The sequence below is a fragment of the Passer montanus genome, unplaced genomic scaffold (assembly GCF_014805655.1).
Source record: "Passer montanus isolate IOZ18808 unplaced genomic scaffold, ASM1480565v1 scaffold93, whole genome shotgun sequence".
Lineage (NCBI taxonomy): Eukaryota > Metazoa > Chordata > Aves > Passeriformes > Passeridae > Passer > Passer montanus.
Window position 1 is genome coordinate 1,140,342 of NW_024374701.1, and position 26,809 is coordinate 1,167,150.

Consider the following 26,809-nt stretch of genomic DNA (forward strand, 5'->3'; position numbering starts at 1 on the left):
ATCTGCCACATGCTGTGTGCATAGTTAGCATAGTCCCTGGTAACTAATTACTACTAGGAGCACACAAACATATCCTTGTTTTCAGACTTACATCTCAATGCTCTGGAAGTATCTTTTATTGTGTATGTTGGTCTCTGAGAGCAGTGTAACCATTCTTTTCTTCTTTGTCTTAATTAAACAGTACTTTTTGTTTAAAATACTGTTAGAACACTTGATTGTTGCAGGTTTTCTTGCATGAAGGTGTGTCTGGTAGTGCTGTCATAGTCCTGCTGCTGAACTTCTGTCCCTCTTCTCCCCCCAGGCCTGACTTATGATGAAGTAATCAGCTTTGTGCCACCCCCGCTTGACCAGGAGGAGATGGAGTCCTGAGAAACTGCTCTCTTCTGTTTGTCCCACTTCACTGTGAAGGGAAGGCCTTTTCATAGGGACTCTCCAATTATCGTTCAAGTGCCTCATCACAACAATATTCTCCTTAGTGGAGGGGTTTTGTGTGTGTTGAACTGGGGAGGGAGGGGGGAGGGAAGGAAGCTGAGTCTATGTAAACATGCTGCATGCTCTTGTATTCTGTGTACAGCCTGGGGCAAGCCTCTGGAGACCTGTTCTGACTGCACTTAGTTCTTCCAGAGTAACAGTGCACCACCAGTCTGCACTGCTGGGGTGAGGTGAGGAAGGTGACAGTGACAGTTTGGTTGCAATCATTGCCATTTATCAATTCTCCTACAACTGAGTAACCTCAAAAAGAATGAAAGTTGGTTTGTAGGCTTAGAGAGTCCTCTGTTTTCTTCAGGACTGAAGGTGGGGTTGAGGGATGTCCTTGTTCAGTGCCAGGCGTGTGATTGACATCCAGATCTTCCTGGTACAGCAGAGTGTAGAGGCCTCCTGGTGTCTGATTCTTGGAACATGAACAGATGTTGTTTGAAACTGTAAATATGTTTGTGCCTTAAATAAATGGGGAGAGAGGGGAAGGGAAGTCTGGGGTGGAACTCTGACCCACTGTTCTTGAGTGAAGGCTCCCAGGCAGCAAGGCATGAACTCAATGGGATTGGGAAGGAACTCTGAGGCAACAACTTCAACCCCTGGATTGGGTATTCCTGTGTTTCTCACTTTCCTCCTCCTCTTGTTCTGAGGCTTCTCAGCATTGTCTCCCAGGAGCCAGAGGTTGGGGAAATCCTTGCTAGCCACACGTTTGTGTATTCTGTTCCCTACAAGGTGGTGTGTTTTTGCATGTTGTAGCTGTATGTGCATGTAGAGCTGCTTGATTTTTGTCCTTACTTTTTGGGGATGGCACTGGGGGCAGTTCAATCAGTGAAATGTTTGCTGAGTACCTCAGGCAGTGCCATAAAATCACAGCACCCTTCCTCCTGTGCTGCAGCTCCTTGTGAAATCCCTGCCATCCTGGAGGCTTCAACAAGGGAGGGGAGTTGTGTCCAACAACAGAAACATGCACCTTTTTCTTTGTTCTGACCTCTCTGCAGAGGAGGAGAGCTTGGGTGGAAAGGTTTCTTGTGAGATCAAGTGTAAAAAACATTCTTTAAAGAAATGACTATAGTATCTTGTGCCAGAACTTAAGTTATTTCCTGAAAAGATTTTTTTTTAGAAGTATTGGAACCCAAAGCAAAGAAATAAGCATGCATAAACACACAATCACCCTTTCACTGTCTATATCTATAAATACAAATATTTATATACATAAAACTAACATTTACTAGAAGTTTTTTTATCCTCTCACATAAGAGCTTCTTGGATATTTCTTAGCAGGTTGATCTCTGCCCGAGGAAACATGAGAAGGGAGTATGTTTGAAACAAACATGGTTCAAATATTTTGTATTTTCCAGGACTCTGCATGAGTGAAGTGCCCAGAGTGAGAGGCTGGCAGGAGGGAGGTTTCTCAGCATGGTTGTGTGCTCCATCTCTAGCTGGGGATCTCAGGAGCCCAATTTTAGGGCTTCTGGAGGAAACATTTTTAGACTTTTTAACTTGTTGCAGGCATCCTGTGTGGGCAATGTACCCGTGTATGTGAGGAGAAAGGCTTTTGCAGTATTTTGTATTCCTGTTACCTGTGGGGCAGAGAGTGTTTTTGTAGTGGTTTTGCCCCATGTTTGAAGAGGCAGCACAAAGGGATGGGACGTGGATGACAAAGCCATTGATTCTTCCTGGGTGACTTCCCAGCAGTCTCTTCAGGCCAAGAGTTCAAGAAAGGTCTGGGCTGAGATGCAGAGAGCAGCTCTGTTGTGCTCTAGGATAAAACTCTCCACAGCCCAACAAAATCAAGACAAAAAACCTCCCTTTTCTGCTGGGCCAGCAGTCTGGGTATTCAAATAAAAATGTAGATACACTATGTAAACCTACAGCAAGATTATTTTTATCAGCCATTCTCTGTGTAGATGCTACAGTGTGATTTCATGCGGAAATATTGCTAAAGATTTTTAAAAGCTCTCGGTGTCGTGTGTGTGGGTGTGTCTGTGTGTGTGAGTGGGAATGGTTCATTGGAGTCTGTCCTCTGAGGGAGCCCTGGGGCACAAACTCCCTGCTGCCAGTGCTGCTGTGCTCGGCTGCTGGGCACCGTGCTGCACCCAGAAGCAGAGATCTGCTATTTTGTTCCTATCCATGGATTTTGCTGTAATTGGTAATGCCAGATAAGATGTCACAATACCACTGGTTAAAAATAAAATCTATTTTTCAGATTTACTGCACTGCTGGTACTTGGAAAGCTCTTGCACTGGGAAGTGTTGGGTTTTAGCATGGTGTGGATTTCTCTGCTGTGCTCTGGGGGATCCTGGGTGTGAGGGCTGGGAGGGACAAGGTGGCTGGAGGCTGACTCTGCTGCTGTGGGGCTTCTTGTCTGTTTTCCCCCCATTCTAAAGTTTCCTGTTTGATTTGGTCACTGGAGTTAACTCATCTCAGTAGAGCCTGACCTGCCCCAGCTATCCAGGACTCCCTAATTGGGTGCTGAGTGCCTGTGTGTGCAGCAGCAGCTGAGCAAGGGCTGTGCTCATCAAATAACCCAGCAGTTACACGTTTGCTTAAGGACCAGGAGCTTTTGCTGTGACACCTCTTGCTCACAGGTGTATTTATAGACCCAGCCAAGCTGTGGATTACACAGATTGTGCCCTGGTGCCTTGCCCCTGTTTGTGTTTGTGCACAGCAGGCTCTGCTGGGCTGCTCCAAGAGCGTAAGGGCCAATGCAGTGGTTGCACATAAAGGGAATTTCCCCCACCCCCTTGTTGTTCTTTTGCTGTAGGGACACCTTTGCAGGGCCCTGTGTGGAAGGAGCAGAGGCTCTGGGCAGGGTTGGAGGGCTGCTGGGGTAGAACACTGCAAGCAGCTGGGCTGGCTTGGTAAGGCTCGGCTTAGTCACTTCCTCTGGGGAGTGGGGAGGATGCACCTCCTGTGTGGGAGCCCCGCCTGAGCCTGCCCGTGCTGGGGTGAATTCTGAGGTGCTTTCTGCTTCCCAGGAGTGCTCCTCGTGGGCTGGGGGTGCTGGGCTGGTCGGTCACAGCCACGGCGGTGACCACGGGCTTTGTTTTGTCCGAGAAGAGCCAGGAAGGGCCGAGAGCTGCTGCAGGAGACGAGACCGCACCCAGCAAAGCCTGGGGCACAAAGCGTGGGGCTGTTCCCATCCCAGAGCTGCTCCTGGAACCCTGGAGAACCTCAGCCTGCTGTCAGCACCTCCCCACGCTGCTGGCAAGCCGGGCTCAGGAGAAAATGGCCATCGATGTGACTTTGTCACGAGCTGTCCATCGCCTTCGAGAGGATGTCCCTGCTGTCTGTGGCTTGTCGTTCGGATTCCCCGGCTCGGCGAGTCCTTACTCATCCCCTCGTTTGGAGGAGGGTTTCACGAGCTCTCGTGAGGATGCTTCCGGGCTGATGGAGCAGCGGAGCGGGAGCTGCGGGTGACAGGGCTGGCGGAGGCGTGCCGAGCCGGGCCGGCTGCTCCCGTCCTGCTGCCGCCGAGCCAGAGGCACCTGCCCGGCACCGAGGCGTGTCAGGAAACCTGATGCCTCACCTCTGCCAATGTGGAGGCGGAGGGAGGAGGGCCCAAAGACATGTCCCTTCACGCTCGCACCAGCTGAAAACAGAGCAGGAAAGTCGCTAGAGCGTTTTCCAGCAGCGCAGGAAGCCTCCCTGCCCCGCTCTCGCCCCAGAAGCCCTCCCGTACTCCACTACTCTGGGGGGGTGGCTGTCCCGCACCCGCCGGGCGATGAACATCGCAAGGAGAAGAGGCTTCTACAGACAGGAGGTGAACAGCACGCTCTGGGAGCTGCCCAGGAGATACACATCCCTGCACCCGCTGGGCTCCGGGGCCTACGGCTCCGTCTGGTGAGTGGGGTCCTGCCCGGGCGGGGGTTCCGTGCCGGGGGGAGCGAGGAGGCGCTTGGCAGAACCCCTCCATTATTGAGGAAGGACATTTGCATGTGTGATGGGGACAGGATGGCTCCTGCTGAAGAACATGGGCAGGGCAGGGGTGGCGGGGAAGCCGAGCGTCACCTCGGCACTGGGGTCAGGCCGATTTTGGGCTGCTCTGGACTCCAGCTTGAGTTGAAGTGCACTGGGGTCAGGCCGATTTTGAGCTGCTCTGGACTCCAGCTTGAGTTGAAGTTCCTGTCTGCTAGCACAGACAGAGGCGGGGGAATCCCTGGAAAGAGATTTGTGGGTGACTGCAGAGGTGGGAGCTGGAGCAGGGTGTCCTTGCTGCTCAGCCCCGGGCAGATGAAGCAGCTGGACAATACCCTGATACAGCTTCCGACCCCCACCCTGATACAGCTTCCAGTCTGGAATCATAAATTGGGTAGAAATTACTGCAAACCAGGATCAGTAACAGACAGATTTCCTCATGGCTGATGATAAATCCCAGCCTACAAGAGAGCAGCAGGAGCTGCTGTTCATTGCTCAGCCAGGCAAAGGTGCCTGAAGCAAGAGCGAGCACAAGGCAGACGCTGCTGGCTTGGCACTGACACACCAGAGATGGGCAGCCCTGAGAGGTTAAATGTGAAACAGCCCATTGATAGCATCTGAACAGAGCCCTTATTTCATAACATGCTGAGCTAAAAATAAATGAAAAAAAAAAAAAAAGGTGTGTCCGTTTTCATAGGTGTTGGGCAAAGTCTGCCACTGGCACTAATCCTGAAACCCTGGCGTCCAGGTTTTGTCCTTTTCCAGAGAGGCACTCACTGGCTGCCCAGATGTGTTTATGCCTCTTAAATTCTTAAGTAAGTCCTGCAAAATCAGGCAGGATTAGACTTGACTTTTAATTTATATTTGTACAGTGTTCTCTGATTTTTATCACAGAGAAAATCAGGAAGAAAAATAAAGACAGGGAAAAAAAAAAAAAAAAGGAAGAGAGAAATCTTTTCAAGTTTCCTTGCCCAGCCGAAAAATACAAACATCAAAAGAAACCTTTACTGGTCCCTGTAAAACTCTCGGCTGCTCTGGAGCTCTCAAGGGAGGCTGAAGCAGCCGGGGCTGCGTGGTCGTTTTGAATGGACAGAGCTCAGCAGGGAGAGCTCGGGGCTGAGTCCTGTACAAAGCTGAGGCAGAAATGTGGAGCTAGGATTTGCTGTCCTCTGCTGGGAATTGCTGGGAAAATTTCCTATTGCAGCGTTTTGCAGCAGCGGCTTTTACACCTTCTTGAGCAGCTGAGAAAGTAACTCAGGAGAAACAGCAAGGGCTTGCTTCTGCCCTTATTAATTTGCCAAAATCTGTAGAGATTTGGCTTCCAGCTGAGTGTGACTGTGAAACAAGGATCTTCTGACCCCTCCAATGCTGCTCCTGCCAATCTCTGCCAGCCAAGGTCTGAGTCCCTTCCTCTTATTTTCCTGGCTCTTCCAAAAATTTTACACAGTGCTGTCCCCTCTGCTGAAGTCCTGGAACGGAGACAAAACCTCACTGAGAGTCCTCCTAGGACACCCTGCAGCATCTTCAGCACTCCAGCTGCCTTGTGTTCCTGCACTTCTGTGCTTCTCCTGACTGGATATTTGTCAGTGCAGGGCTGGAGGGTGCAGCTGGAAGCCATGGCATTGAATGTGATGATTTACAGCTCTTCTGTTCCTGTGGGAGATGGGACAGGGATTTCCAAAGCAGAGGGAACAGTGGGATTTGGCAGGAAAATCCTTTTTTTTTTTTCATCTGTTTGCCTCTTGGGAGGGGTCAAGGAGGGGCTGAGACACCCCTGGAAATCACCACTGAGAACCCTGAGTTCCAGCTGTCTGTCTGAGGACCTCCCTTCCCTCCTGGAAATCTGAGCAAGGAGCCTCCAGAGGGAGAGGAGCTGTCACAGGAATGCTGTGCCCAGCTGCAAACAGCTGGAATAACACAGCATAATAATGCCTGCAGCAATGGCTGCTGCACCAGGTTTTCATCAGCTCCAGAGAAGTCTCATTTTCAGCCAGACCTGCTCTTACACAGAAGTGAATATGTAATCAAGGATTCTGAGCACAGCAGGATTAATTGCAGCAGCATTTTCAACATGTGACATCCAGTCTTTGCTCCAGAGTACAGTGAAGGCAGCTGGTCTGCCCTGAAACACAACAACCTCCAAGCAGATGGCAAAGCAGAAATTACAATATCTTTTTTCCCTTATCTCCATGCATTAAGGAGGGAGAAGGCAGAGTTAGAACTAATTCTGACCTTTAACCACTTGTGTTTCCCCTATCTCTTAGCTCTGTTATCTCCAGCTCATTTCTGCAGGTTGAAGGGAATAAAGATGAGCCACTTGTGCTTTTCTTGGTGTCCCACCTCATCCCCCAAAGAGCTCAGGCTGCCCAAAGCCACACAGGGCTCCACTGAGCTCCTCAAAGGACCTTCCTCTGCTGTGCTGCAAGCACAGGAGCCAGCTCTTCTCTAGGAACCTCTGGGGTTGCAGACTCTGTTCAAACATTCCACTGACATCAGGATGGTTTTTTATTTGCCTGCTGCAGCTCAGCCATAGACAAGAAGACAGGGGAGAAAGTGGCCATCAAGAAGCTGTGTCGCCCCTTCCAGTCAGAGATCTTTGCCAAGAGAGCCTACAGAGAGCTGATGCTGTTGAAGCACATGCAGCACGAGAATGTGAGTGCTCATTTCTCCTCTTCCTGCTGACACGGGGGGTGTTTCCTTGCCACCTTTTGGTGGCATCACCCGTGTTTTAATTGACATTTGGTATGTGCAGGCTGTCTCAGGGATTACCTGTGACCTGTTTGCTGTGCCCAGGATGGAGCAGGTGTGTAATGGGTGAGCCCAGGTGTTAGTAAGAGGGAAAACATTTATGCAGCATCACTGAGGAGTCCCTGGCTTCCTCAGGTGGAATTTACTGTGTTCACCCACGTGCATGTGCCAGTGGAGAGCTGATCAGTGCAATGAGCACAGCAAATTCTTTCCAGATTTAAATGTGGGCTTCTCTCCTTCCTCAGGTCATTGGGCTGCTTGATGTCTTCACCTCCACTGCCTCCTACCAGGGGTTCCAGGACTTGTAAGTCTGGAGTTCTTTGCTCTCTGTAGACTTTATTTTCCAAGACAGCTGAGTCTTAGCAGCAGCACAACAGAGAGGGTTGGGGTGCAAAGGGACCAGACTAGAACCCAGGCATCCCCAGATAACACAGAGAACCAAGAGCACACCTCAGCTGCCATGGCTGACACACCCAGACCACGTCAGCAGATCCCAGCCCTGCTCCCAGCTGGGCCACCAGAGCAGGCACAGACCAACCTGTGCAGTGAGGATGTGTTGCATTCCATGGTGCATCACACCAGGGTGATCCATGCCAGCACTGTGTGACTGCTGAGCTGAGGGGCTGCACTCAGAACAGGAAAAGTATTGTTCATCAGGCCTCAGGACAATTAAGCTCAGAATTTGAAAGATCTGTCCCTCTTTTCCTCTTAATTCTGGCTCTTCTCAATGATTTTTTTTGGCATTTTCCCTCCACGTTCATGGCCACGTTGGACAAGTCCTTTTTCCTTCCCCATCACTGCAGATGAGCAGTGTGTGCCTGGGTTTGGGGTTTGGCTGATGCTGAGTGTTAGCAGCCTGCAGGAAGAGCATTGAAGGGTCTCAGAGCAGTTCCTGCAGGAAGACCATCAGTTAATTAGCAGCCTCAGCAGGCAGGTACTGAAGGAAGCTGGATGTTGTCTTCTGAGGCAGGGCTGGAGAACATTGCAATGACAAATTTGGGAGCCAGTGCAGCTGCTTTGCTGTGTGAGATGTTTCAGCTCCTGGATGGTGAAAAGCTGCCCAACACTGAACTTCACTTGAAATCTAAACTAACTCAGGATCTGAAGATCCTTGTTCTTACTTGACATCAGATATCTGATTTCAGAGGAGGAGAAAGAACAATTTTCAGAACAGGTTGAAATTCCAACTTCTCTGCAGGATGAGCTGGTTAGCCAGGAACACTGTCACAACAACTCATCCTCCTCACAGTGAGTTACACAGCCAGAAACACCAAACCAAGTGAGAACAAGGCTAGTCTGGTCCCCTGCATTTTTCTTCCAGGCTCAGGGCCTTGTCTTACTGCCTTTTAGCTACCTGGTGATGCCATACATGCGGACAGATTTACAAAAGATCATGGGACATGAATTCAGTGATGAAAAGATCCAGTACCTGGTCTACCAAATGCTGAAAGGGCTGAAGGTAGGTGGGTCTGGAGGAGTTAGTGACTCCCTGTGTCTCCTCGGCGTGTCACCTCTGGGTTGACCCTAACTGAACTCCCCTCCAGTACTGTACAGGAGGATGTGGGGAGTTCATGGCATCCCCCCAGAACAGGCAGTGGCTGTTGAACCATTCCTGGTCCAGCACACATCAATAAAATGAGTGTTTGCTTTCATCAGTCAGGTGGGTATCACAGCAATCAGCAGCCACAGGCCCTGGGATGGTTTTTCCATGGCAGCACTTGTTTCTGTCTCTGCCTTGCCCAAACCCTCAGCAGAACTCTGCACAGAGAGGGGGACACTGGCAGGAGCAGGAGCCCCTCTGAACCTGCCAGAGGCTCTCGGGGGAGAGGACAGAGGGAATGATTTTCTGTTCAGCACCATAAGGAAGGAATATGTTTCTCTAACTTTGAGGGAGCTGAAAGCAATCCCTGCAAACTCTGGGATGTAGAGACAGAGCTTTGCAGCTGTCCTCTGACACCCTTCACCTGGAGTCACAGCCGTGGCTTGCAGGCATCAGTGGGTTCACCTCACTCACACCTCTCCCCAGGTCACTGCTACCTTGAGCTTAAATAAGGGGGGAAGAACACACAGAAGGTTTGACTGGTATGCTAAAAACCCTGAAGTCAGTTTTGCAATTTTATGTTTTTGGGCCGAGATTATTTTTTTGAACACCCAAAACAACCATGTTCTCATGTCATCTGCTGTAACCCTGATGACTTTGATAGTTTGAAGCTGTTTTACTTGCTCTGAGGAGCTTCATCCCTCCTCTTCTGCTCTGTGCATCTTCTTTAGACTGGCAACAGCACTCTAAATACTGTCAGTAATTTGGGGCAGAAATTTCTTTTCAAACTGCTGCCCTAGGGACCAGGGACCTGTGGAAGGCTGCAGAGGTTTGTTCTCAGCAAGTTCTTGTTTGTAGTTCTTGTTTCTCTGCTGGATAACAGAGAATTTTGTCTGCTGGTGATCACATTGTGGCTCCTCTTTTTATTGCAGTATATTCACTCAGCTGGCATCGTCCACAGGGTAAGTTCATGTGTGCTCTTATTCTGATTTCTGTCTGAGAAACACAGCATAGTCATAAAGTTAATAAATTCCTAACCATCATTTCACTAATAGCATTGTCTGCTCTAATTTTCCATCCTGTCTGCTCTCTTTTCCATCCTACACCCTATATATGTTTGGAATTGTTAATTTTTGCAGGATTTTGAGAAAATACTGTATTTTCTGATGAGCTTAGAAGCATTTTATGATGCTTTTTGAATTAAAACTGTTCCAGAAAATAATCAAATAGTAACCTAATACTGTACAGTACAGCAGGCATGGTGTTTATTCAGTCATTTGCTGAATTGATGCTGAACCTGGGGTGTTATAGGACCCCATCAAAAACAAGCAGAGGTTCAACTGAGAATTTTGTTGATGTATTACAGCTTGAAACATCCAATTTTTCTGCTCCTGTCTGTTGTAGGACCTGAAGCCAAGTAACCTGGCTGTGAATGAAGACTGCCAGCTGAAGGTAGGTGGCAAAGCAGCATTTGCAGCACATCAGCTCGTGGGGGAAGTGCTCTGGCAGCAGGAAACTGGCACTGTCATGTTTCCTCTTTCCTCCCGAGCCTCCATTCCAGGCGTTGTGTTCCTTGGGCTGCAGCAGTGGGAAATGCTCCCCTGCTGATGTCACTTGCTGAATCAGGACACAAGACCTCAAATGAGCCTTCTGCCACTGTAATCCTCGTGGATGGCAGTGTGTAATGACTTCCTAGAGAAATTCAGCACTGCTGAGCAATACTTGCAGAGGTGAATGATCCCTGAAGGGGAACTGCATTCAGCTGCAGGTGCCCTTTGGTTCTCATGGACCTTGTGGTTGTTATTCCAGACAAAGTCATTTTCAGGGTTGCTCTGAAGGGTTCCTTTGGTTCTCATGGACCTTGTGGTTGTTATTCCAGAGATTTTCAGGGTTGCTCTGAAGGGTTTGCCTGCTGCTGGCTGGTGGGGTGCTCTAGCATGCATTTTCTGTAATGTATATTTCAGGGAGTGGCTCTGCTGCCCATAAAGGTTGGGTCAAGCTTGTTCATCTTCAGCATTGAGGGAGAGGCCATGCTGTGTCACCTGCAAGGTGTTCTTATAGGAAAGGGTGAGTTGTGGTGACCTGGGAGCACGCCTTCACCACCAGCTCACAGACCAACTCCAATAAAGCACATTGACTCAAAACTTAAGCTTCAAGAAAGGCAGTGACCTTCCAGGGAGCACAAAGCACTGATCCTTTCAGCAGGGACCTCTCATGACAACAGGGTTTGCAGCTGGCTTGCAATTTACAGTGGAATTAAGATACATAAATTCTTTGAGCCATCCCATGGGTGCCTGTGGTGTAGTTGGAGCTTTGTTATTGTCTGATTGGAGCTACTCCATTTCCCCTTAGAAGCAGAGTCTCACTTGCCCATAGGATTTCTCTTTTCTCTCCTGCCCTCCATTTCCCTCATTCTTCCTTTGGCACTGCAGATCTTGGATTTTGGCCTGGCCAGGCAGGCTGATGCAGAGATGACTGGCTACGTGGTCACACGGTGGTACAGAGCCCCAGAGGTCATCCTCAACTGGATGCACTACAACCAGACAGGTGAGCAGCCCTGCCCCAGCCTGGGACTCCCTGCTGGTGAGCTGGGGGATCCTGCTGGCTCAAATCTCACTGAATTGTCCAGTTGTTTTTTTCCTCGTTTTCATCAGTGTTCCCTGGAGCAGAGCAGGTCCCAGAGGTGTTGCACAACTCCCAGAGCTGCTGCTTGCAGGAATTATGAAAGCAGAGATTTTAGCAGCATAGAAAGAACAGAAGAGGGTGGGAGTGAAATTTAAATCAGTGCTTAGTGCAAGCAACAGCAAAAGTGACAGCCCCAGCAACCACTGCTGCCTTTCTAATTTTTTTTTCCCTTCCTTTTTCCCCCTCTCTCTTTTTTCTCTCTGAACAGTGGATATCTGGTCTATTGGCTGTATCATGGCAGAAATGCTGACTGGGAAAACACTCTTTAAAGGAAAAGACTGTATCCTTTCAAGCTAAGCCTTTTGCATCAGCAGAGTAAAAATTCTTAGTGTGTGCGGAAGGGTTTTTTATGAATGAGGCTACTGAGAAAAAGAGGTGTCAGACTGGTTTATCAGGACATAATCACAAGGACCAGAAATGCACCTCTGTGGTGGGGTGGTTCTTCATCAGCTGTTCAAAATTGTGTGGCCATAGCTCCATTCCCAAAGCTTTGCACATCCTTCCAGGCCCATGGATGTGTGTTCTGGCATAGCTGTGCCAGAAAAATGATCTGTTGATGGAAATGCCATTCCAGGAAAGGCTTGGAGCTCTTTTTGCCAGTGTAATGAGTCTCTGCTGGTGTGACTATGGTGGGTTTGTGTCATGAGCTAATTGTACTCTCACAGGCTGAGATGGGCTGGGGCTTTGCTCCTCAAAGGGTGATCTTTAACACAGCTTGCCAGACCTGGATCAACTGACCCAGATCCTGAAGGTAACAGGGCATCCAGGAGAGGACTTCTTGGAGAAGCTGGAGGACAAAGCGGTAAGGAAGCTCCTGTGGGTTTGGGTCCTGACTTGTGCTTGGCATGGGAGAAGTGCTGCCTCTACAGCAGCAAGGAAATGCCATTTTTCCCAAGCAAGGAAGGCATTTCTCTGTGCTGGTGGCACAGCTGATGGACCTGGTGCTGCCTTGGGAATGGCTGTGTTTGGTAGGGACTCCCATGTGAGGTGCCTGATGCCCCAGCAAACCAATCTTTGTTCTCCTGCTGGACTCTTAAAACAGAAGTATTTCTCTGTCTTCACTGATAAAAAAGTTCCTTGTAAACTGCTGAAATGGGACATCTGGAATGCTTTGCTCTTCTCTCCACTTGCTGAGACTGAGAGCTGTATTTCACCTGTCCATGTGCAGTAACTGTGTTTTCCTTGCTCTTTCAGGCAAAGAGTTATATCAAGTCCCTTCCTAAAATCCCCAAGAAGGATTTGTCTGTGCTTTTCCCTAAAGCAAATCCTCAGGGTAAGTAACCTCCAGCATTTCTCATGAGTTTTCACAGCAGGCTGACTGCCACAGCCCCAACTTTATTTCTCCTCCTCATAATTTCTTGGTACTTTTTTCCCTTGCAGTTTGGCCCTTCCTCAGGGAAAATGCATCAGTTAAAAGCAGAATTATCTTTTATTTGCATTACAGTGGTGATGTTCTGCTGCTCTTGGCCATTTACTACTTTTTAAAAAATATTGTTATTTTTAAGTACAGTGTAGAACCTGGATCTAGCAATATTTAACAGACAACTGATGTGAAATTTTCAGGGTAAAAAATAATCTCTTAGAAAGAGCTCTCTTCCCAGGAAGGTTAGAGGTGAGAGCAAGCAAAACTCTTCTAGAAACAGAATGGAAGAAAGTCTTAAAATGTCAAAACCAATTGGGAATGGGGCTGATCTGAGTTTCCTGCCCTCCTCTCTACCAGGGATATATAGGTTTCTATGCAGATTACCCATGTTAAGACTCCTTTGAGATGCAGGGCTCTGAATGAAAGAAAATTATTAAAACTGAAAAATATCTTGAGGTTACTGGTTTGCTTCTCATGTTTCTGCAGCCCAATCTGTGCAGCAAGGCTTATTCAGGTCTAATTTGTTATTTCTGCACAATTTAACTTCTGTTAGTAAGAGCTCCCTGAGGCTGTTGTTGGGCAGACTTTGCATCTCCACTGATGGGAGCTCCTTGCTGCCTTGGCCAGGCTGAGGATTCTCCTGGTCAGGTCTGGAGATGAAACACTGGAAATACCAGTGCCACAGCTGCAGGGTTCATGCACGGGCTGCCTGTGCTCCCCTGCACCTTCCCAGCCCTGCTCCCTTCCTGCACAGCTGTGGACCTGCTTGACAAGATGCTGCAGCTGGATGTGGAAAAGCGCCTTACAGCAACAGAGGCCTTGGCTCACCCCTACTTCGAGCAGTTCCGGGATATTGAGGAGGAGACAGAGGCACAGCACTCCTATGATGATTCTCTGGAACATGAAAAGCTTTCCATAGAGGAGTGGAAAAGTAAGAAGTTGATTTTCTTTGAGGTTCCTGTCTAGTGTGGGACTCTCCTACCCCTCTTTCTTTCCTGTACAGATGCTGAGTGAAGCTGTGTTTGCCTGCTGATGCCTCAGTGGTGGTGCACAGATCTCTGGTTTTTATCCATTCAGCAAAGATCCCTCCAACTCTTCAGGCAGACTTTTTTGTCTCTCTTCCTTTGCCTCTTTCAGCTGCCACTGAGTGCCTTTTTCTGCACATCCAACACTCCAGCTTTTATTTGTTTCCTCTAAAATCACACATTAATGGTTATTTTGTTCTGTTTTTCAAGAGCACATTTACAAGGAGATCTTGACCTTCAGTCCCATTGCACGGAAGGATTCAAAGAAGAGAAGTGGGATGTCGTTATAGCCATGGGTGCAGCTGTGCCTGGGACTCAGTTCTCCCTGGTGACATCAGATTCATTCCACACTGCCTTGCTGCTGGCCAACTTCTGCCCCGTGGGACCTCTCTCTGTGTGCCAGCACAAGGATGACACAGTGCTGTGGGCATTGGACTTTGTTCTTCTAAAGGGGAAGCACTCCAGACAGTTTTCAACATAAAGACAAATATATTCTTGTTGAAACTTTAAGTGAGAGAATTTTACCTGGTGTTTCCTTTTTTTTTCCCCCCTGTATTTGTCCACTTGAGAGAGGAGGGGTTTCACTCTTTCTCATTAGTCTTTTCAAGCACAGAATTTAGTACATTAATTATGGATGAGGTAAAGAAAATGGTAAAATTGCCTAGGAAGTGAGTCCTAAGCAAAAGATCAGAAATACTGAATTTCAGCATAACAAGACCTTAGCCAATCTCACTCTGGCTGTGTGCTGCTTCCCCGAGCAGTCACAGAGCACCAGCAGAGCAAGGCTGTGGGACAGTGTCAGCTCCAGGGCACCAAGGGATCAGCCTGTGTTCAGAGCAGCTACAAACTCATCCTCTCATCTTACACTCACAATTCTGCACAGCTGCTTCCCCTCCAAAGAGCCACTGCCTCTTTTTTTTGTTTTTTGTTTTGTTTTGTTTTTCCCCTGCTTATTTAATTCCCTGGGATTTGATCAGTGCTGTCTCCTCCTCACTGCAGGCAGCAAACACAGCCTGGGAATTTGAGGCCACTTCCCACAGTGACAGACTGGGAGTCCCAAGCAGCTGCACAAGTGACTTTGAATATGGATCTGCAGCACAGTTTCCAGCCTGTGCTGAAACTGGAGTATCTGCAGATCCACAGCTTATCAATACAGTCACTTGATAGTGCAGGCACAGGTGCTCGTTGTGATAACACCTTTGGACTGCAACACCTTCCCTAGGGAGATCAGGTAAGCTCAGGCAGTCATTCCAAAGTCCATCCCAAGGGATATGTGCCAAGAGCCAAGGGCCTTCTCTGTATCAGAGCTCAGAGCACAGAGCCCCCAGGACTAGAGAAATGTATTTGACCTCAGTTATATTTGACCCCTCTTCTATGGCTGCTGTTTTGGTTTGGTTTAGCCAGGTTGGTTGTTTTCAGTACTCTCTAATTTTCTTAAGCAATGTTCATTTTTGCTGTACAGACCACAAGTAAGGAAAAACTGCAACGTTTCCAGAATGTTCTGATCTCTCTTCTCCACTGGGAACTGGACAGTGATGTCACATTGCTTGGCTGCCTCCCTGCTGCAGCTCATGGCATGCAGCACTGGGGATAACCCTGCAGCTTTTTGATAGGGTGGTGTTGATGTTTGCCTGCTGCAGCTGCACAGATGGGCCATGATGATAAGATGAGGTTTCTCCTGGCTCCTATCTGTCTGGGTCATGTACGAGGCCTTTGCCCCACTCTTCTCTTAGGTAGGGACAGTGAGCACAGAACTGTTGTGATGTGTCCTCAATTCCCTGAGAATTCAATGTTTTCTTATGCAGAAAGTCATCTCCAAAGTCAAAGGCATCTGTTAAGGCCAGATTCAGACAGAATTCATGAACCCCAAAATGGGAATGCAGGGTATTTCTTATCATCTTGCCCTCCTTCAGAAGGGGATAGGTAGACCTGAAGAGTCTTCTGTCTCAATAATGATGGCTGAGGGACAAAACATCTTCATGATAAAGGAATATACTGAGCAGTCTGAAGGTAGTTGAAAAGAGACTTGGATAGTTGTAAAGAATAATTTAAAATGCCCTTTGGGAATTGTCTGTCTGAGCAGAGGACAAGCATGAAGAGGCACTGGGGACATGTGATACAAATAGGTGTGAGAAGAATTCTGCAAACATTAGCCTCACTTGTTTTAGGGACAGCACATAAAGGCTCTTCAGCATCAGTCTTTCTGCTGAATACACACCCAGTTTCAGGGTTTCTGAGTTTCTTGGGAGGTTTACACTTCCCCTGAATGCTCTGAAATTGCAAGAGCAATCCCAACAGCTGCTGTGTGGGCTCCATGCTCTGGTTTCATTCATTCACCACCAACCCCATACACTGACAGAACACTGTGCAACAGGATTACCCAATACCCCAACAAATGGGGAGCAGGTGCTCTGGAAGCCCAGAACCCTGGAGGTGTATGCATATTTGGTTTTTTGTGGTATGTATCATCCAAGAACTCAAAATAGACAGCAGGAAATGTAGCAGGTTGGTAGTGGAAAGAGTATCTGTACAGACCAACCATCCCAGGGCTGCTGTGGCATCTGGGGACGTGTTTCAATGAACAGCAAGGAGAAGGGAGAGGTGGGGGGAAATCCTATTGACATGTCCTGAAAGGAGTTTGAAAAACACCTGCTTGACAGAGCCAGTGATGACTCAGGCCAAGGCTGGAATCCTTCACAATCAGCACCAGAACTGAGAGGGGGTGTGTGACCCTGACAGACACTGAGTCAAAGCAGAAATTACCTCACGCAGAGGTGCAGGCAGTGCCTGGTCCATGACTCACACTCACACATAATTCATGGACATTCCTTTCATTACAAGTATAGTTTACATACTTAAAAACACAAAACCAAGTGATAAAAATCCCTCAACCATTAAGTGGTCCAAAATTCCATAGATCAGGCCAGCCAAAAATATGTTTGCCGTTTGTATTAAGTTTCTATGATATAAATTTACACAGATATATGGATGGAATTTTTGTGCCTGTGTCAGATAACTTACAGATGTCTAACTTGGAATACTATTTACTTTGTATTCTTACATTAATTTCTGATTTCCAAGCATCTTTTTTTAATTTGGAAAATAAAGCCTTCAGAAACAATCTTTCTCTGTAAGTTTATTTTGACAGTTAATTAGGTCTGTGAAGTTGCAGCTTTATGGGGCCTATTTGTTAGGTATTTGCACATGTAAGTGGGAAAAAAAAAGCAGATGAAGGAATAATTATTTTATTTTCTTAAGAGATACCACAAAATTAGAGGATTTTTAAAGAGAGATAATAGTAGCTGTGTTTTGGATACCACCTAGAAACCTTTCAGTGCACAATTTTGAAAATTTCCACAGCCTCTTAGAAAACTACTTATTTTATCCTGTAGGAAAAAGACAGATTATCTGTTTTTATATTTAACATTTTCACATTCTAGGTTGCAGACTAAACAAATAATGTTCATGTTTTAAGTATGTGACAATGGGAAAGAAGAAAAACAAAAAATTCTAAACACATTTGAGAAGTGTAGTGAGATTCTGTACAAAGGATGGTGGTACCTTTTCATATTCCCATGTCTTGCTGTTGCCTGAGCAACCAGGGAAAGCGTTCCTAATCCTCTGCATTTTTCCTGTATCATGGGTCAGCAGAGTGTTGGCTGGAAACGTGATTATGGCTGTTTTTCTTTCCACAGCTGAGAGAAAAAAAGACATGAAAGATTGAATGAAGACCAGAATAGCCACTACTAATTTGCTTTTCCCCCAAAAGGGTGGACACTGGCTGCACTAATTGTAATTATCATGGAATCATTCAGCTTGGAAAAGGTCATTAAGATCATGGAGTCCAAATCCACACTGAAAATGTCACAGTTCCCAGGTGAATGAGGTTTAGGGGATGTTTTGCCTGATTTCTCTCTCCAAGGCCATTTTCTGAGCACACAGCTTTTAATGTGATGTTCAGCTGGTGCTGCCTCCCAGCTGATTCAGCCAGCTCTCCTTTTTTGTTGGAATGCACTCCATTAAATAACACTGAAGGGTTAGGATATTTGCAACCCTCATTGATTTGCTGTTACATGAAAGTGAGTTAACTTCTTTTAGCCAGGTTTGGCTGGAAAAATAAAAATTCTCCTGCCATAAACCATCATTTCAGATCTGCCTTCAGAATATTTCAACTGAAAAAAAATGTTTTAAAATTAGAAGACATTGAGATTAAAAAAATAAGGACCAGTGATGAGGTAGTGCTGGGTGCTTGTGTAACCTCTCTGATGTTAGTGAGGCTGAAGAGGGTTATAAATAGATAAGTAAAATTCCAGTGAAAATACAGGCTTATCACTTTTGAGATATCAGGTTTTAACCTTTAATGCACAAGGCACCTGTTTAGCAATTGCTCTGATTTCAGCAATTCTGAAGAAAACAGCAGCAGAACAAACAGCCAAAGAGAGATACAAACATAAGTCAGTTTTGAGGCTTAATAAATCAACAAAGAAAAAGGTCAGCTCTCAGTTCTAAACAATACTTCTCTTCCCTTTCTAGGTATGTCTTATATGCTTGAATAAACATGGAGAAAATTGTAATATGAATGAAGGTGCCCAACTCTGTTTGAGGTGTCTTGGCTTCTGCTTTCATTTGAAGCAACTAATTTTGCACTTGCACCCTTTAAAAACTGGGACAGGAAAGAAATTGAATTAAGCTGTGCCTCTGGGATTTGAGAGAAGTTCAGAACATTTTTCAAATGTTAGTTCCACAGCTTTGGTATAAAACAAAATGATGTTTTGATGCTGTAATACATGGCCCTCAGTCATCAGAGATGTCTGATAATAACTTGTTTTGATGCTGTAACACATGGCCCTCAGTCATCAGAGATGTCTGATCTCTGTGCACTGTTCTTAATAGGGAACCTAATATGATTATAAACTAATTCCAGTGCAAATTTAAGAGTATAGAGTTTCAAAATGGAGGTAAAAAAAATGTTTGTAGAAGTTGGTCATATTAAAAAAAAAAGTAAAAAAAATTCAAGTAAAACCCAGTTAAAATACCCAAATGAAGAAGGAAAATCACAGAAGGGTCTGGGCTGGAAGGGACTAGAGATCAGTTTGCAGTGCCCTGCTGTGGGACACCTTTCACTGAGCAGGTTACTCAGAGCTCCATCCAACCTAGCCTTGAACAATTCCAGGAACGTGGCAGCCACAGCTTCCCTGGACAGCCTGTTCCAGTGCCTCACCAGCACCACAGTGAATTTTTGTCCTATTACTCAGTCTAAACCTCCTTTAATTTGAAACCATTCCCCCTTGCTCTTGGAAAGGTCTCTCCTCATCCTTACTGTAGGCTCCTCTCAGGTACTGAAGGGCTGCAATTAGGTCACCCCAGAGCTTCTCTTTTCCAGGCTGAACAAACCCAGCCTTTGAAGTCACTTATCAATTATTGAAATTACTTTATTTACTGTTTAACCAGGAAGCAAATGCAGCTGTAGGTTGTTTTAGGGTTTGTTTGGTCCTTCATGGTTAGGACCATACTGTTACACAGCAGTTCTTTTGAGGGTGAGATCCTTTGTAAATCAGTGAGAGTGTTGGGAGTTTATTTCTAAATCCTTGAAGTGTTATTTTTTTTGCAAGACAAGAATAGCTTATTATTTATTTTCAAGTTTTGATATGTAAGTAGTAGACCTATAAAAAAGTATACACCATATATACACAGAATATATTTCAAAGGTGGTATGTAAAGACTGTTCAGCAGTAAGGAACATATTTTTCTTTTTGCTTTTAAAGCTGCAGCAAGCTCTGGTCCAACCTGAGTACTCTGCAAAACAGACTGTCACAGACTAGATGCTCTCAGATTCCATGGTTAACATACGTTAAGAGACAAAAGATCTCCAGCTGGACTGTAAATGAGGGAAAACAACATTCTTTGCTTCCTTCTAAAAACGGTTAATTCTATAAATTCAGATGGTGATATTATGCAATACTCTGCGCAGAGTGGGAGGTGGAACACACATATGCTCAAGTATGTGGCATGCTCTATAAAAAGTAAGTGTGGGAGCCTCTGCAATTCCTATCTCAATTCTTATCTCAGTTGCTAACTTAACTGCTTCCTTGTTCAATCCCCTCAGTCCCTCTCTTCCTTGTCCCTCCAGCCTGTCACACCTCTCCATGTGAAGAGGCCATCTGGACCCGAAACATTGCTCTACAAAATAAACACAGGCTCTTGCTATTTACATGGTTTGTTTGATGTTGCTTGTTTAGACTAACTGTGGCAGGCAAAGGTTCTCTGGGAGTGTAATTGGACTCTGGCACTTGACCACGCTTCAGGGTGTTTCCTGGGACCCCACGCCTCCTGCAAAAAAAAAAAAAAAAAAAAAAAGTGGGCTGCAAAATGAAGACACCCCAAACGAGCTTGTCAAAAAACCAAAAAAAAAAAAAAAAAAGGGGGCTGCAAAATGAAGACACCCCAAACGAGCTTGCCAAAAAAAAAAAAAAAAAAGGGGGCTGCAAAATGAAGACACCCCAAACGAGCTTGCCAAAAAAAAAAAAAAAAAAGAAAAAAAAAAAAAAAAAAACCAAAAAAACCCCCCAAAAAAACCCCAAACCCACAGCTCCCGGCTGTGAGGTACCAGCCTGGGATGGGCCCGCACCCGAGCTCCCAAACCCCAACCCCGCGATGATGTGGGGAGCAGCCGAGGCGCAGGCACAGCCCGCTCCGGCCTCCGGGAGGCCGCGGCTCCCCGGTGCTGCCTCGCCAGCCCCGGAGGGGGGCACGGGCGGCAGCGACCCCCGCCTCAGCCATGAGGGCAGCGCGGAGCGACCCCCCCGCCCTCCCGCCGCCCCCGGGGGCCTCCCGCTCGGCGCGGCCCGGGTGTGGGAAGGCACCGGGGAGGGGCGGGCGGTGCCTGCCCGCGGGGGGAGCGGAGCGCGGAGCCCCCTCCCCCGCCTGGCCGCTGGCTGCCGCCTCTCCCCGCCGCTCGGCCGGCCCGCGCCGCCACCGCCGCCTCCATCTTGAGCGTGTGTCCCCTGCTCCCCCCCCACACCGCCTCCACAGCGCCGAGAGCGTCGGGGGCGCTGGAGCCCCGGGGGGGAGCGGGGGGGAGGTGAGGGTGGTGGGGGGCGAAGCGGCACCGGGGCCGGAGCGGCAGCGGCGGGAGCAGCGGCGGGAGCAGCGGCGGCGGCAGCGGCGATGAGCAGGCGGCGCTGAGGAGGCGGCGGTAGCCGGAGCGGACGGAGCCGACATCTTGTGCCCTCCCCTCCCGCCGCCGGCTGGGTGAGCCCGTCCGCCCCAGGGGGGAGGGGAGGGGGAGGCGGAGAGAATTTAAAAAAAAAAAAAAAAAAAAGGAAAAGGAAAAAAAAAAAAAAGGAAAAGAAAAACAAAAACAAAAATTCCCCCCAAAAGGAGGCGGCGGCAACGGTGGAGAAGCCGCGGCAGCGGCGCGCTGAGCCGGCCAGGTAAAGCTCTGCGCGGGAGGCCGCGACACCCTTCCTTCAGGGGTCTCTCCTCCCTCACACACCCCCGCGCCGGGGTCGCGGGAAGGTGACCGGGCGGGCGGGAAGGAGCTGGGGGAGGCCGGTGCGCCGCAGCCTGCGGGCCTCTCCCGCATCCCTGCTCCGTCTCCGTGCGGCGAGAGCGGCCCGCGGTCCCTCGCTGAGGAGGGGGCAGCGGCGGAGAGCGCCCGGGGACGGGGAACAGGCAGCGCCGTGTCAACCGAGCCCCCCCATCGCCGCCATCTTGGCCCCCCCTTCTTCGCGGCTCGGCGGGGGCGCCGCCCACCTTCTCCCACGCGATTGGCCCAGGCGGGGCCGAGCGCACCCGCCGTTAGCCCCGCGGAGCCTCGCGTTGCTATTGGCGGCGGCGCTGTGATGGACGGCGGCGGCAGCCAATGGCCGCGCAGCCCGGCTGCGCTCGCGCTGCGCGGCCCCGCCCGCTCGCTGTCTCTGGAGGCTGTGGAGCTCTGTGGGGACAGGCGGCCGCGCGCTCGGCCCGGCCGTGGCTCCGTCCCGTTCATCGCCTTCTCCTGGCCCCTTCCAAGGGACGCCTTCATTTCTTTTCAAGGCCCTGCTGTGCCTTGGCTCAGTGGCTGGCTGCTACCGGAGTTCCCCGCGGGGTAGCTCCTGAGAAGAGCTCCCGCCTGTGCCTGGCAGCTGAGGGCATGTCGCCGTTCCCTCAGCTGCGGCTGAGACCCGACACCGCTCATGGCGCACCCCGGCTGTTGCTGGGCCCTGACTTTGTACCTGAAACTTCATCCACCTCGCACCCTCCCCGTTCCAGAGGGGCATCTCCCACACTTGACTTGGTTACAGCAGTATCAGGGCATTGATAAAGACCGAGATCTGTGACATCTCTTGGGCACCGACACATTTCATTGTAGGCATCAATGTTGGTGTGAGGAGCACAAACCCTCGGCAGGTGTGTGAGGGGACCATGGGCAAGCACGGGTGTGCAGAGGGAATCAAAACATTCCTAGGTTGCTGCTTAGAAGTTTCTGTTGTAGACAACAGCACGGTCACAGTGCTCAGCTCAGTTGTCTGAGTTGATTTCATTGCTGCTTTCAAGGCATTTTGGAGCTGTCTCCCCTAATATCCAGGTGTATGTCTCATTTCAGGCACTCAGCTCTCGCTAGCAGCAATTTCCATGCCGTTTTAGGTGCTTCTTCATGGTGCTAAGTAATTGTGTGTTTTACAAACGGGTTGTTTTATGGCAGTTGGTTGCTGTGGTGCAAAGCCCACTTTGGGGTAATTTGTCTAGAAATACACTGATTGTTCCACTAAAGGAGCTCTGCGTGCTTGTTTTTCCCATTAACAGATAAAACAACCCTTTTTTCAGGTGCTTGTTTCACTGAAATTTCCTTGTCCCTCAGCATTCCAAGCAATTGGCTGTTACCTCATTTTTCCTGAACACAATATTAATGATGTGTGTGGGCAGCTCATAATAATTACTTTATCCTCCATGTATCTTTTTGCCGCCAATATCCTCTTTGCTCGTACCAGCCTGAATTGTAACAGAGCTGTTTGTAACACAGCAGGATTTTATTTTTTAAAATTTTTATTGTTATTTTTATTTTATGATCAAGTTACCTTTATAACCTCTTTTTAAAATTCTTTCCTCCTACTGATTGAAGCCATTGGAGTTCAGTTAGGATGAGTGCAGTTGGGTGTCTGCAGTGTGTGGATCAAGTGACTGATTAAAGTTTTAAGGCAAAGGTACCACCAAAATTTGTGGTAGCTATATTTGCAGGTAGAAATTATCATCTTTTATTTTACATGTGAGGTAAAATTGTATTTACAGGCTCCCTCATTATGGGTGTGCATACTGAAACTGGCACCTGCAGCTTATTTCTGTGGATGCAGGGAAGAGTCTGGAAATCTTTCCCAGAGCCTGTTTGTTTCTTAAGACACAGGTGGTGTCATGGCTTAATCTCATGGTTCACAGAACCAGTACTTGAAAAAGTATTGCTCCTGCAATTTGCTCCTTCCTTCTGGAATAAGCCTGGACTTCTTGTAGGTCCTGTGAGATGCTGCTTGCTGTGGCACACAGTTGAGAGTTTCTGGAGCTATGTCACTTCATGGAGCACAAATGCTGCATTGGCTGAGCACAAATTGTGGGTTTGTGGTGTGTTTCCTTGTCTGTGGGTCCCACAGAAAGGAACTGAATGTGGATTGCGTTAAATAAGGGTGAGGTGCTGCTTCAGGCCTCTGCATAGCAACAGATAAGCTCTGGGCTGGCTTATCTTCTCACAGAGAATTTACATTTGCTTCTCTTTGTCTCCTTTCCGACTTCTTTCAGCCTCGGCTTGTTTATTCCCATAAGTCATGTTCCCATCCTTGACTCTGCCCTTCTCTCCTGCATTACTCACTTGGCTTCCCCTCTTTGGCAGCTCCCTCCTTTGCCCTCCGATCACCCAGCTGCTGCCACCATGGCTGAATCCTCCCCCAGACCATCTCCCCAGGCTTCTCCTCTGCTCCCCTCTGACAGGCACCTCCTTAATGCCAGCAGCCGACTCTCAGCTAATTATCTGGCTTGCTGATTAGCAGTTTGCGCGGGCAGAGCTGGCTGGGGCTTTTTGTTAAGGCTCTGAGCAAATGCCATTTCACAGCTCCTGGTGCTGGGAGCTGTCCTGCTGCTTTCCTGCTTGTGGCCCTGTGGACTCTCCATAGCCAGGTGGCTCAGGTGGATGAATGGGAATTGTGGCTCCAGAGGGGCTAACACCAGAGCTCGTAAGTCCACTGGGATCCATGCTGCTTGTTGCCTTTTTATTCCTCATCTGGTTTCTGCTTCATTGCTCAGTTCGTCCTCTGGTTCTGTTTGTGACCCTTGACAGAAGGAAATGCAAAACTGGAGGATGATTTTTTATGATGGGACTTTTTTTGGATCTGCAGTGTCAGAATGGAAGGGTTGGTGGTGGCAGCCCTGAGCTGTGAAACCTGGAGGAGCTCCCTCCTGGACAGAGGGAAAACCATTAGTTTTCTCATCTGGAGCTGACAAAAAAAAAATTAAATTGGAAACTGCATTCATAAGACCTGAATGAATGCATTCCTTTTCACCAGCACATTTGGGGATATAAATGAAAAGTCACAGGAAAAAGAGCAGAGGAGAGCTTGTTGGTTTGTGTGAGCTTAATACGTGAATATTCACATCTTCTTGCACCAATGTTGTTTGAATTTCAGGGGATTTGAATGGTTTGCTGATCTGGGTGCACAGCAGACTGTTTGTATATTGTGCTGTCAAACTATTTGGAGTTTTTCTTACTGGTGGTGTGGTGGAATGTACATCCGAGGTGCAAATAGAGGAAGTTGTGTATTGCTCTGATACACATTGCAGGAAATGGCTGCTGTATCAAATACCTGCCTGTATGTAAGGTGATAGATCAAATACCTGCCTGTATGTAAGGTGTGAAGACTCAGTGAGCCCAAAATTGCTGGAGTCCCTGGTAGAAATCCTCTCTGTTCCAGCACTGAGTGAGTTTTTCAGTCTGCGCTGCTTCTTGCTCGTCTCCTTGTCTCACCCTGCCCTCTGTCCTGTTGCTCCCCAGGGTCTCTGGACCACAGGGATGAGGAAGCCTCGGAGGAGGTGCCGGCAGCACTTGGAGGGGAGGCGTTCTCCCTCGCCCTACAGCCTCAAGTGCTCGCCCAGCCGCGAGACGCTGACGTACGCGCAGGCGCAGCGCATCGTGGAGGTGGACATCGACGGGCGGCTCCACCGCATCAGCATCTACGACCCCCTGAAGCTCATCACCGAGGACGAGCTGACAGCCCAGGACATCACCGAGTGCAACAGCAACAAGGAGAACAGCGAGCAGCCCCTCCTCACGTCCAAGTCTAAGAAAACGCCTTCCAAAGGCAAGAAGAAGGAGTCCTGCTCCAAACATGCGCCAGGGATATCTTTGCACTTGCCCCAGCCCAAGTTCCGTGTGGTGGACTCCTTCAGGCAGCCAGATGCCCCTCCCCTCCCTGCTGCCTACTACCGGTACATTGAAAAGCCTCCCGAGGACCTCGACGTAGAAGTGGAGTATGACATGGATGAGGAGGATCTGGCGTGGCTGGAGATGGTCAACGAGAAGAGAAGGGCTGATGGTTATGGGACAGTTTCTGCTGACACTTTTGAGCTGCTGGTGGATCGGTTGGAAAAGGAGTCGTACCTCGAGAGCCGGAACAACGGGGCTCAGCAGTCCCTCATCGATGAGGATGCCTTCTGCTGTGTCTGCATGGACGATGAGTGTCACAACAGCAACGTCATCCTGTTCTGTGACATTTGCAATCTGGCCGTGCACCAGGAGTGTTACGGTGTGCCCTACATCCCCGAGGGGCAGTGGCTTTGCCGCTGCTGCTTGCAGTCCCCTTCTCGCCCCGTGGATTGTGTCCTTTGCCCAAACAAAGGGGGAGCCTTCAAGCAGACCAGCGATGGCCGCTGGGCTCACGTGGTCTGTGCCATCTGGATCCCAGAGGTCTGCTTTGCAAACACTGTGTTCCTGGAGCCCATCGAAGGGATCAATAACATCCCTCCCGCTCGGTGGAAGCTCACATGCTGTATCTGCAAGCAGAAGGGCATGGGAGCTGCTATCCAGTGCCACAAGGTGAACTGTTACACTGCCTTCCACGTCACCTGTGCGCAGAGAGCCGGTCTCTTCATGAAGATTGAGCCCATGAGGGAGACCAGCATCAACGGCACGACGTTCACCGTGCGCAAGACTGCCTACTGTGAGAGCCACTCCCCGCCTGGCACGGTGAGAAGGGGGTGCCCAGCTGCTGGTGGTGATTGGCAGGAGGTCACTGTGAAGGAGGAGGAAGAGGAGGAAGTCAATTCTGGCCCTCCCAAAGGGTCTGTGAAGAAAAACCAAGTGAAATTGAAGCAAAAGATCAAAAAGGAGCCTGGTGACGTGACCAAAGGGCGCTCGTCCATGCCCGTGGTGACCGTTGCACAAATTCCCTCTTACAGGTGAGTGCTGCAGGTTTAGGGAAGGAGTTGGACAGCTGCAGCTGAACAGGGGCTGTTTTAAGGACTCAGTCCCTCTCACTGTTGACCTTAGAAACACTGAATCTTCAGTCAAGGCTGTACCAATAACTGTTTTCAGAGTGCTCTGCAGCATAACTTGTGGCTGGCTTTCTTCTGAGTGTCACTGTGGTTCTCTGGCTTTGCTGAGCAGCCATCCCAAGCTGTTGTGTAATGCAGGCTCTGTGGTGGTCCCTAATGGCAAACACCCATCTACCTTGAAGGCATTTGTAAAATACTTGAGGCATTACAGGTTGGTAGGCAGGTAGGGGTCATCCCACTATTAAAATTCTTGAGATTTCACTTCATAGTTTCTTAATTCCTCCTTTTACTACAGAGCATGTCAAACCTGACAGTGTTGCAAGCAGCTTTGACTTTGGCTGTATTTTTGTATTTTTCTCCCAGCTCTCCCTCATGCAGAACTAGGTAGTGCTGAATTTTTGTTTGGTGCCTTAGGAAGTGTGTTGTGTCTATTTTAACAGATAGGCACCATGTGAAAGATAAGAATGGTAAGCAAAGGTTAGAATAGGTGATCCATTATTCTTGGACTCCTGTCAAGTTAATTTCCTAGGCTCCAGATTA

General features: G+C 48.5%; 4 protein-coding genes and 1 long non-coding RNA gene across 16 annotated transcripts in view; 3 read left to right on the forward strand and 2 right to left on the reverse strand.

Moving 5' to 3' along the window:
• Positions 1-2,688, forward strand: part of LOC120495921 (mitogen-activated protein kinase 14) — a 23,209-nt gene extending 20,521 nt beyond the window's left edge. The window contains exon 12 of one of the 2 annotated variants that reach the window (XM_039695895.1): positions 302-761. In XM_039695895.1, coding sequence (XP_039551829.1) covers positions 302-369 — 68 coding nt within the window. In that variant the 3' untranslated portion in view covers positions 370-761. Of the gene's footprint in view, positions 1-301 lie in introns of both variants that reach the window. The other variant, XM_039695894.1, reaches the window with a different exon arrangement.
• LOC120495923 lies at positions 1,097-8,636 on the reverse strand. Its single transcript, XR_005626187.1, has 2 exons — positions 7,682-8,636; positions 1,097-4,069 (listed from the first exon to the last, which is right to left on the reverse strand). It is a non-coding gene; the product is annotated as an uncharacterized LOC120495923 (long non-coding RNA).
• On the forward strand, positions 4,007-14,263 carry MAPK13 (mitogen-activated protein kinase 13). 2 transcript variants are annotated; one of them, XM_039695892.1, is made up of 12 exons: positions 4,007-4,320; positions 6,918-7,047; positions 7,389-7,447; positions 8,494-8,602; positions 9,616-9,645; positions 10,088-10,135; positions 11,116-11,230; positions 11,577-11,648; positions 12,091-12,170; positions 12,563-12,641; positions 13,486-13,662; positions 13,967-14,263. In XM_039695892.1, the coding sequence occupies exons 1-12, from the start codon at positions 4,202-4,204 to the stop codon at positions 14,044-14,046; spliced, it is 1,098 nt and encodes a 365-aa protein (XP_039551826.1). In that variant the 5' UTR covers positions 4,007-4,201; the 3' UTR covers positions 14,047-14,263. The 2 variants fall into 2 exon arrangements, with proteins under 2 accessions (XP_039551826.1, XP_039551827.1); XM_039695893.1 differs by lacking the exon at positions 13,967-14,263 and having other exon boundaries at positions 13,285-13,622.
• On the reverse strand, positions 8,663-21,818 carry LOC120495922 (serine/arginine repetitive matrix protein 3-like). 6 transcript variants are annotated; one of them, XR_005626184.1, is made up of 4 exons: positions 21,252-21,387; positions 19,969-20,086; positions 17,318-17,451; positions 8,663-9,675 (listed from the first exon to the last, which is right to left on the reverse strand). XR_005626184.1 is itself a non-coding variant. In XM_039695896.1 (2 exons), the coding sequence occupies exons 1-2, from the start codon at positions 21,780-21,782 to the stop codon at positions 19,997-19,999; spliced, it is 621 nt and encodes a 206-aa protein (XP_039551830.1). In that variant the 5' UTR covers positions 21,783-21,818; the 3' UTR covers positions 18,854-19,996. The 6 variants fall into 6 exon arrangements, 1 of the variants encoding a protein (XP_039551830.1); XR_005626183.1 differs by having other exon boundaries at positions 8,663-9,679; XR_005626185.1 differs by lacking the exon at positions 8,663-9,675 and adding an exon at positions 11,261-11,389.
• Positions 20,295-26,809, forward strand: part of BRPF3 (bromodomain and PHD finger containing 3) — a 17,386-nt gene continuing 10,871 nt past the window's right edge. Inside the window, exons 1-3 of one of the 5 annotated variants that reach the window (XM_039695883.1) lie at positions 20,295-21,007; positions 21,137-21,189; positions 24,771-26,173. In XM_039695883.1, coding sequence (XP_039551817.1) covers positions 24,789-26,173 — 1,385 coding nt within the window. In that variant the 5' untranslated portion in view covers positions 20,295-21,007; positions 21,137-21,189; positions 24,771-24,788. Of the gene's footprint in view, positions 21,008-21,136; positions 21,190-22,024; positions 22,148-22,193; positions 23,956-24,770; positions 26,174-26,809 lie in introns of those variants that run through there. The other 4 variants (XM_039695882.1, XM_039695884.1, XR_005626179.1 and 1 more) reach the window with 4 other exon arrangements.

What these genes read in the sequence shown, in the direction of transcription:
- MAPK13 (XM_039695892.1), top strand. Translation starts at nt 4,202, where the DNA reads ATGAACATCGCAAGGAGAAGAGGCTTCTACAGACAGGAGGTGAACAGC. An exon ending in AGCACATGCAGCACGAGAAT is followed by an intron (nt 7,048 to 7,388) that starts GTGAGTGCTCAT and finishes CTCCTTCCTCAG; the next exon opens with GTCATTGGGCTGCTTGATGT. An exon ending in TTCCATAGAGGAGTGGAAAA is followed by an intron (nt 13,663 to 13,966) that starts GTAAGAAGTTGA and finishes CTGTTTTTCAAG; the next exon opens with AGCACATTTACAAGGAGATC.
- LOC120495922 (XM_039695896.1), bottom strand. Translation starts at nt 21,782, where the DNA reads ATGAAGGCGTCCCTTGGAAGGGGCCAGGAGAAGGCGATGAACGGGACG. An exon ending in CCCGCGACCCCGGCGCGGGG is followed by an intron (nt 20,087 to 21,251) that starts GTGTGTGAGGGA and finishes TTTTTTTTGCAG; the next exon opens with GAGGCGTGGGGTCCCAGGAA.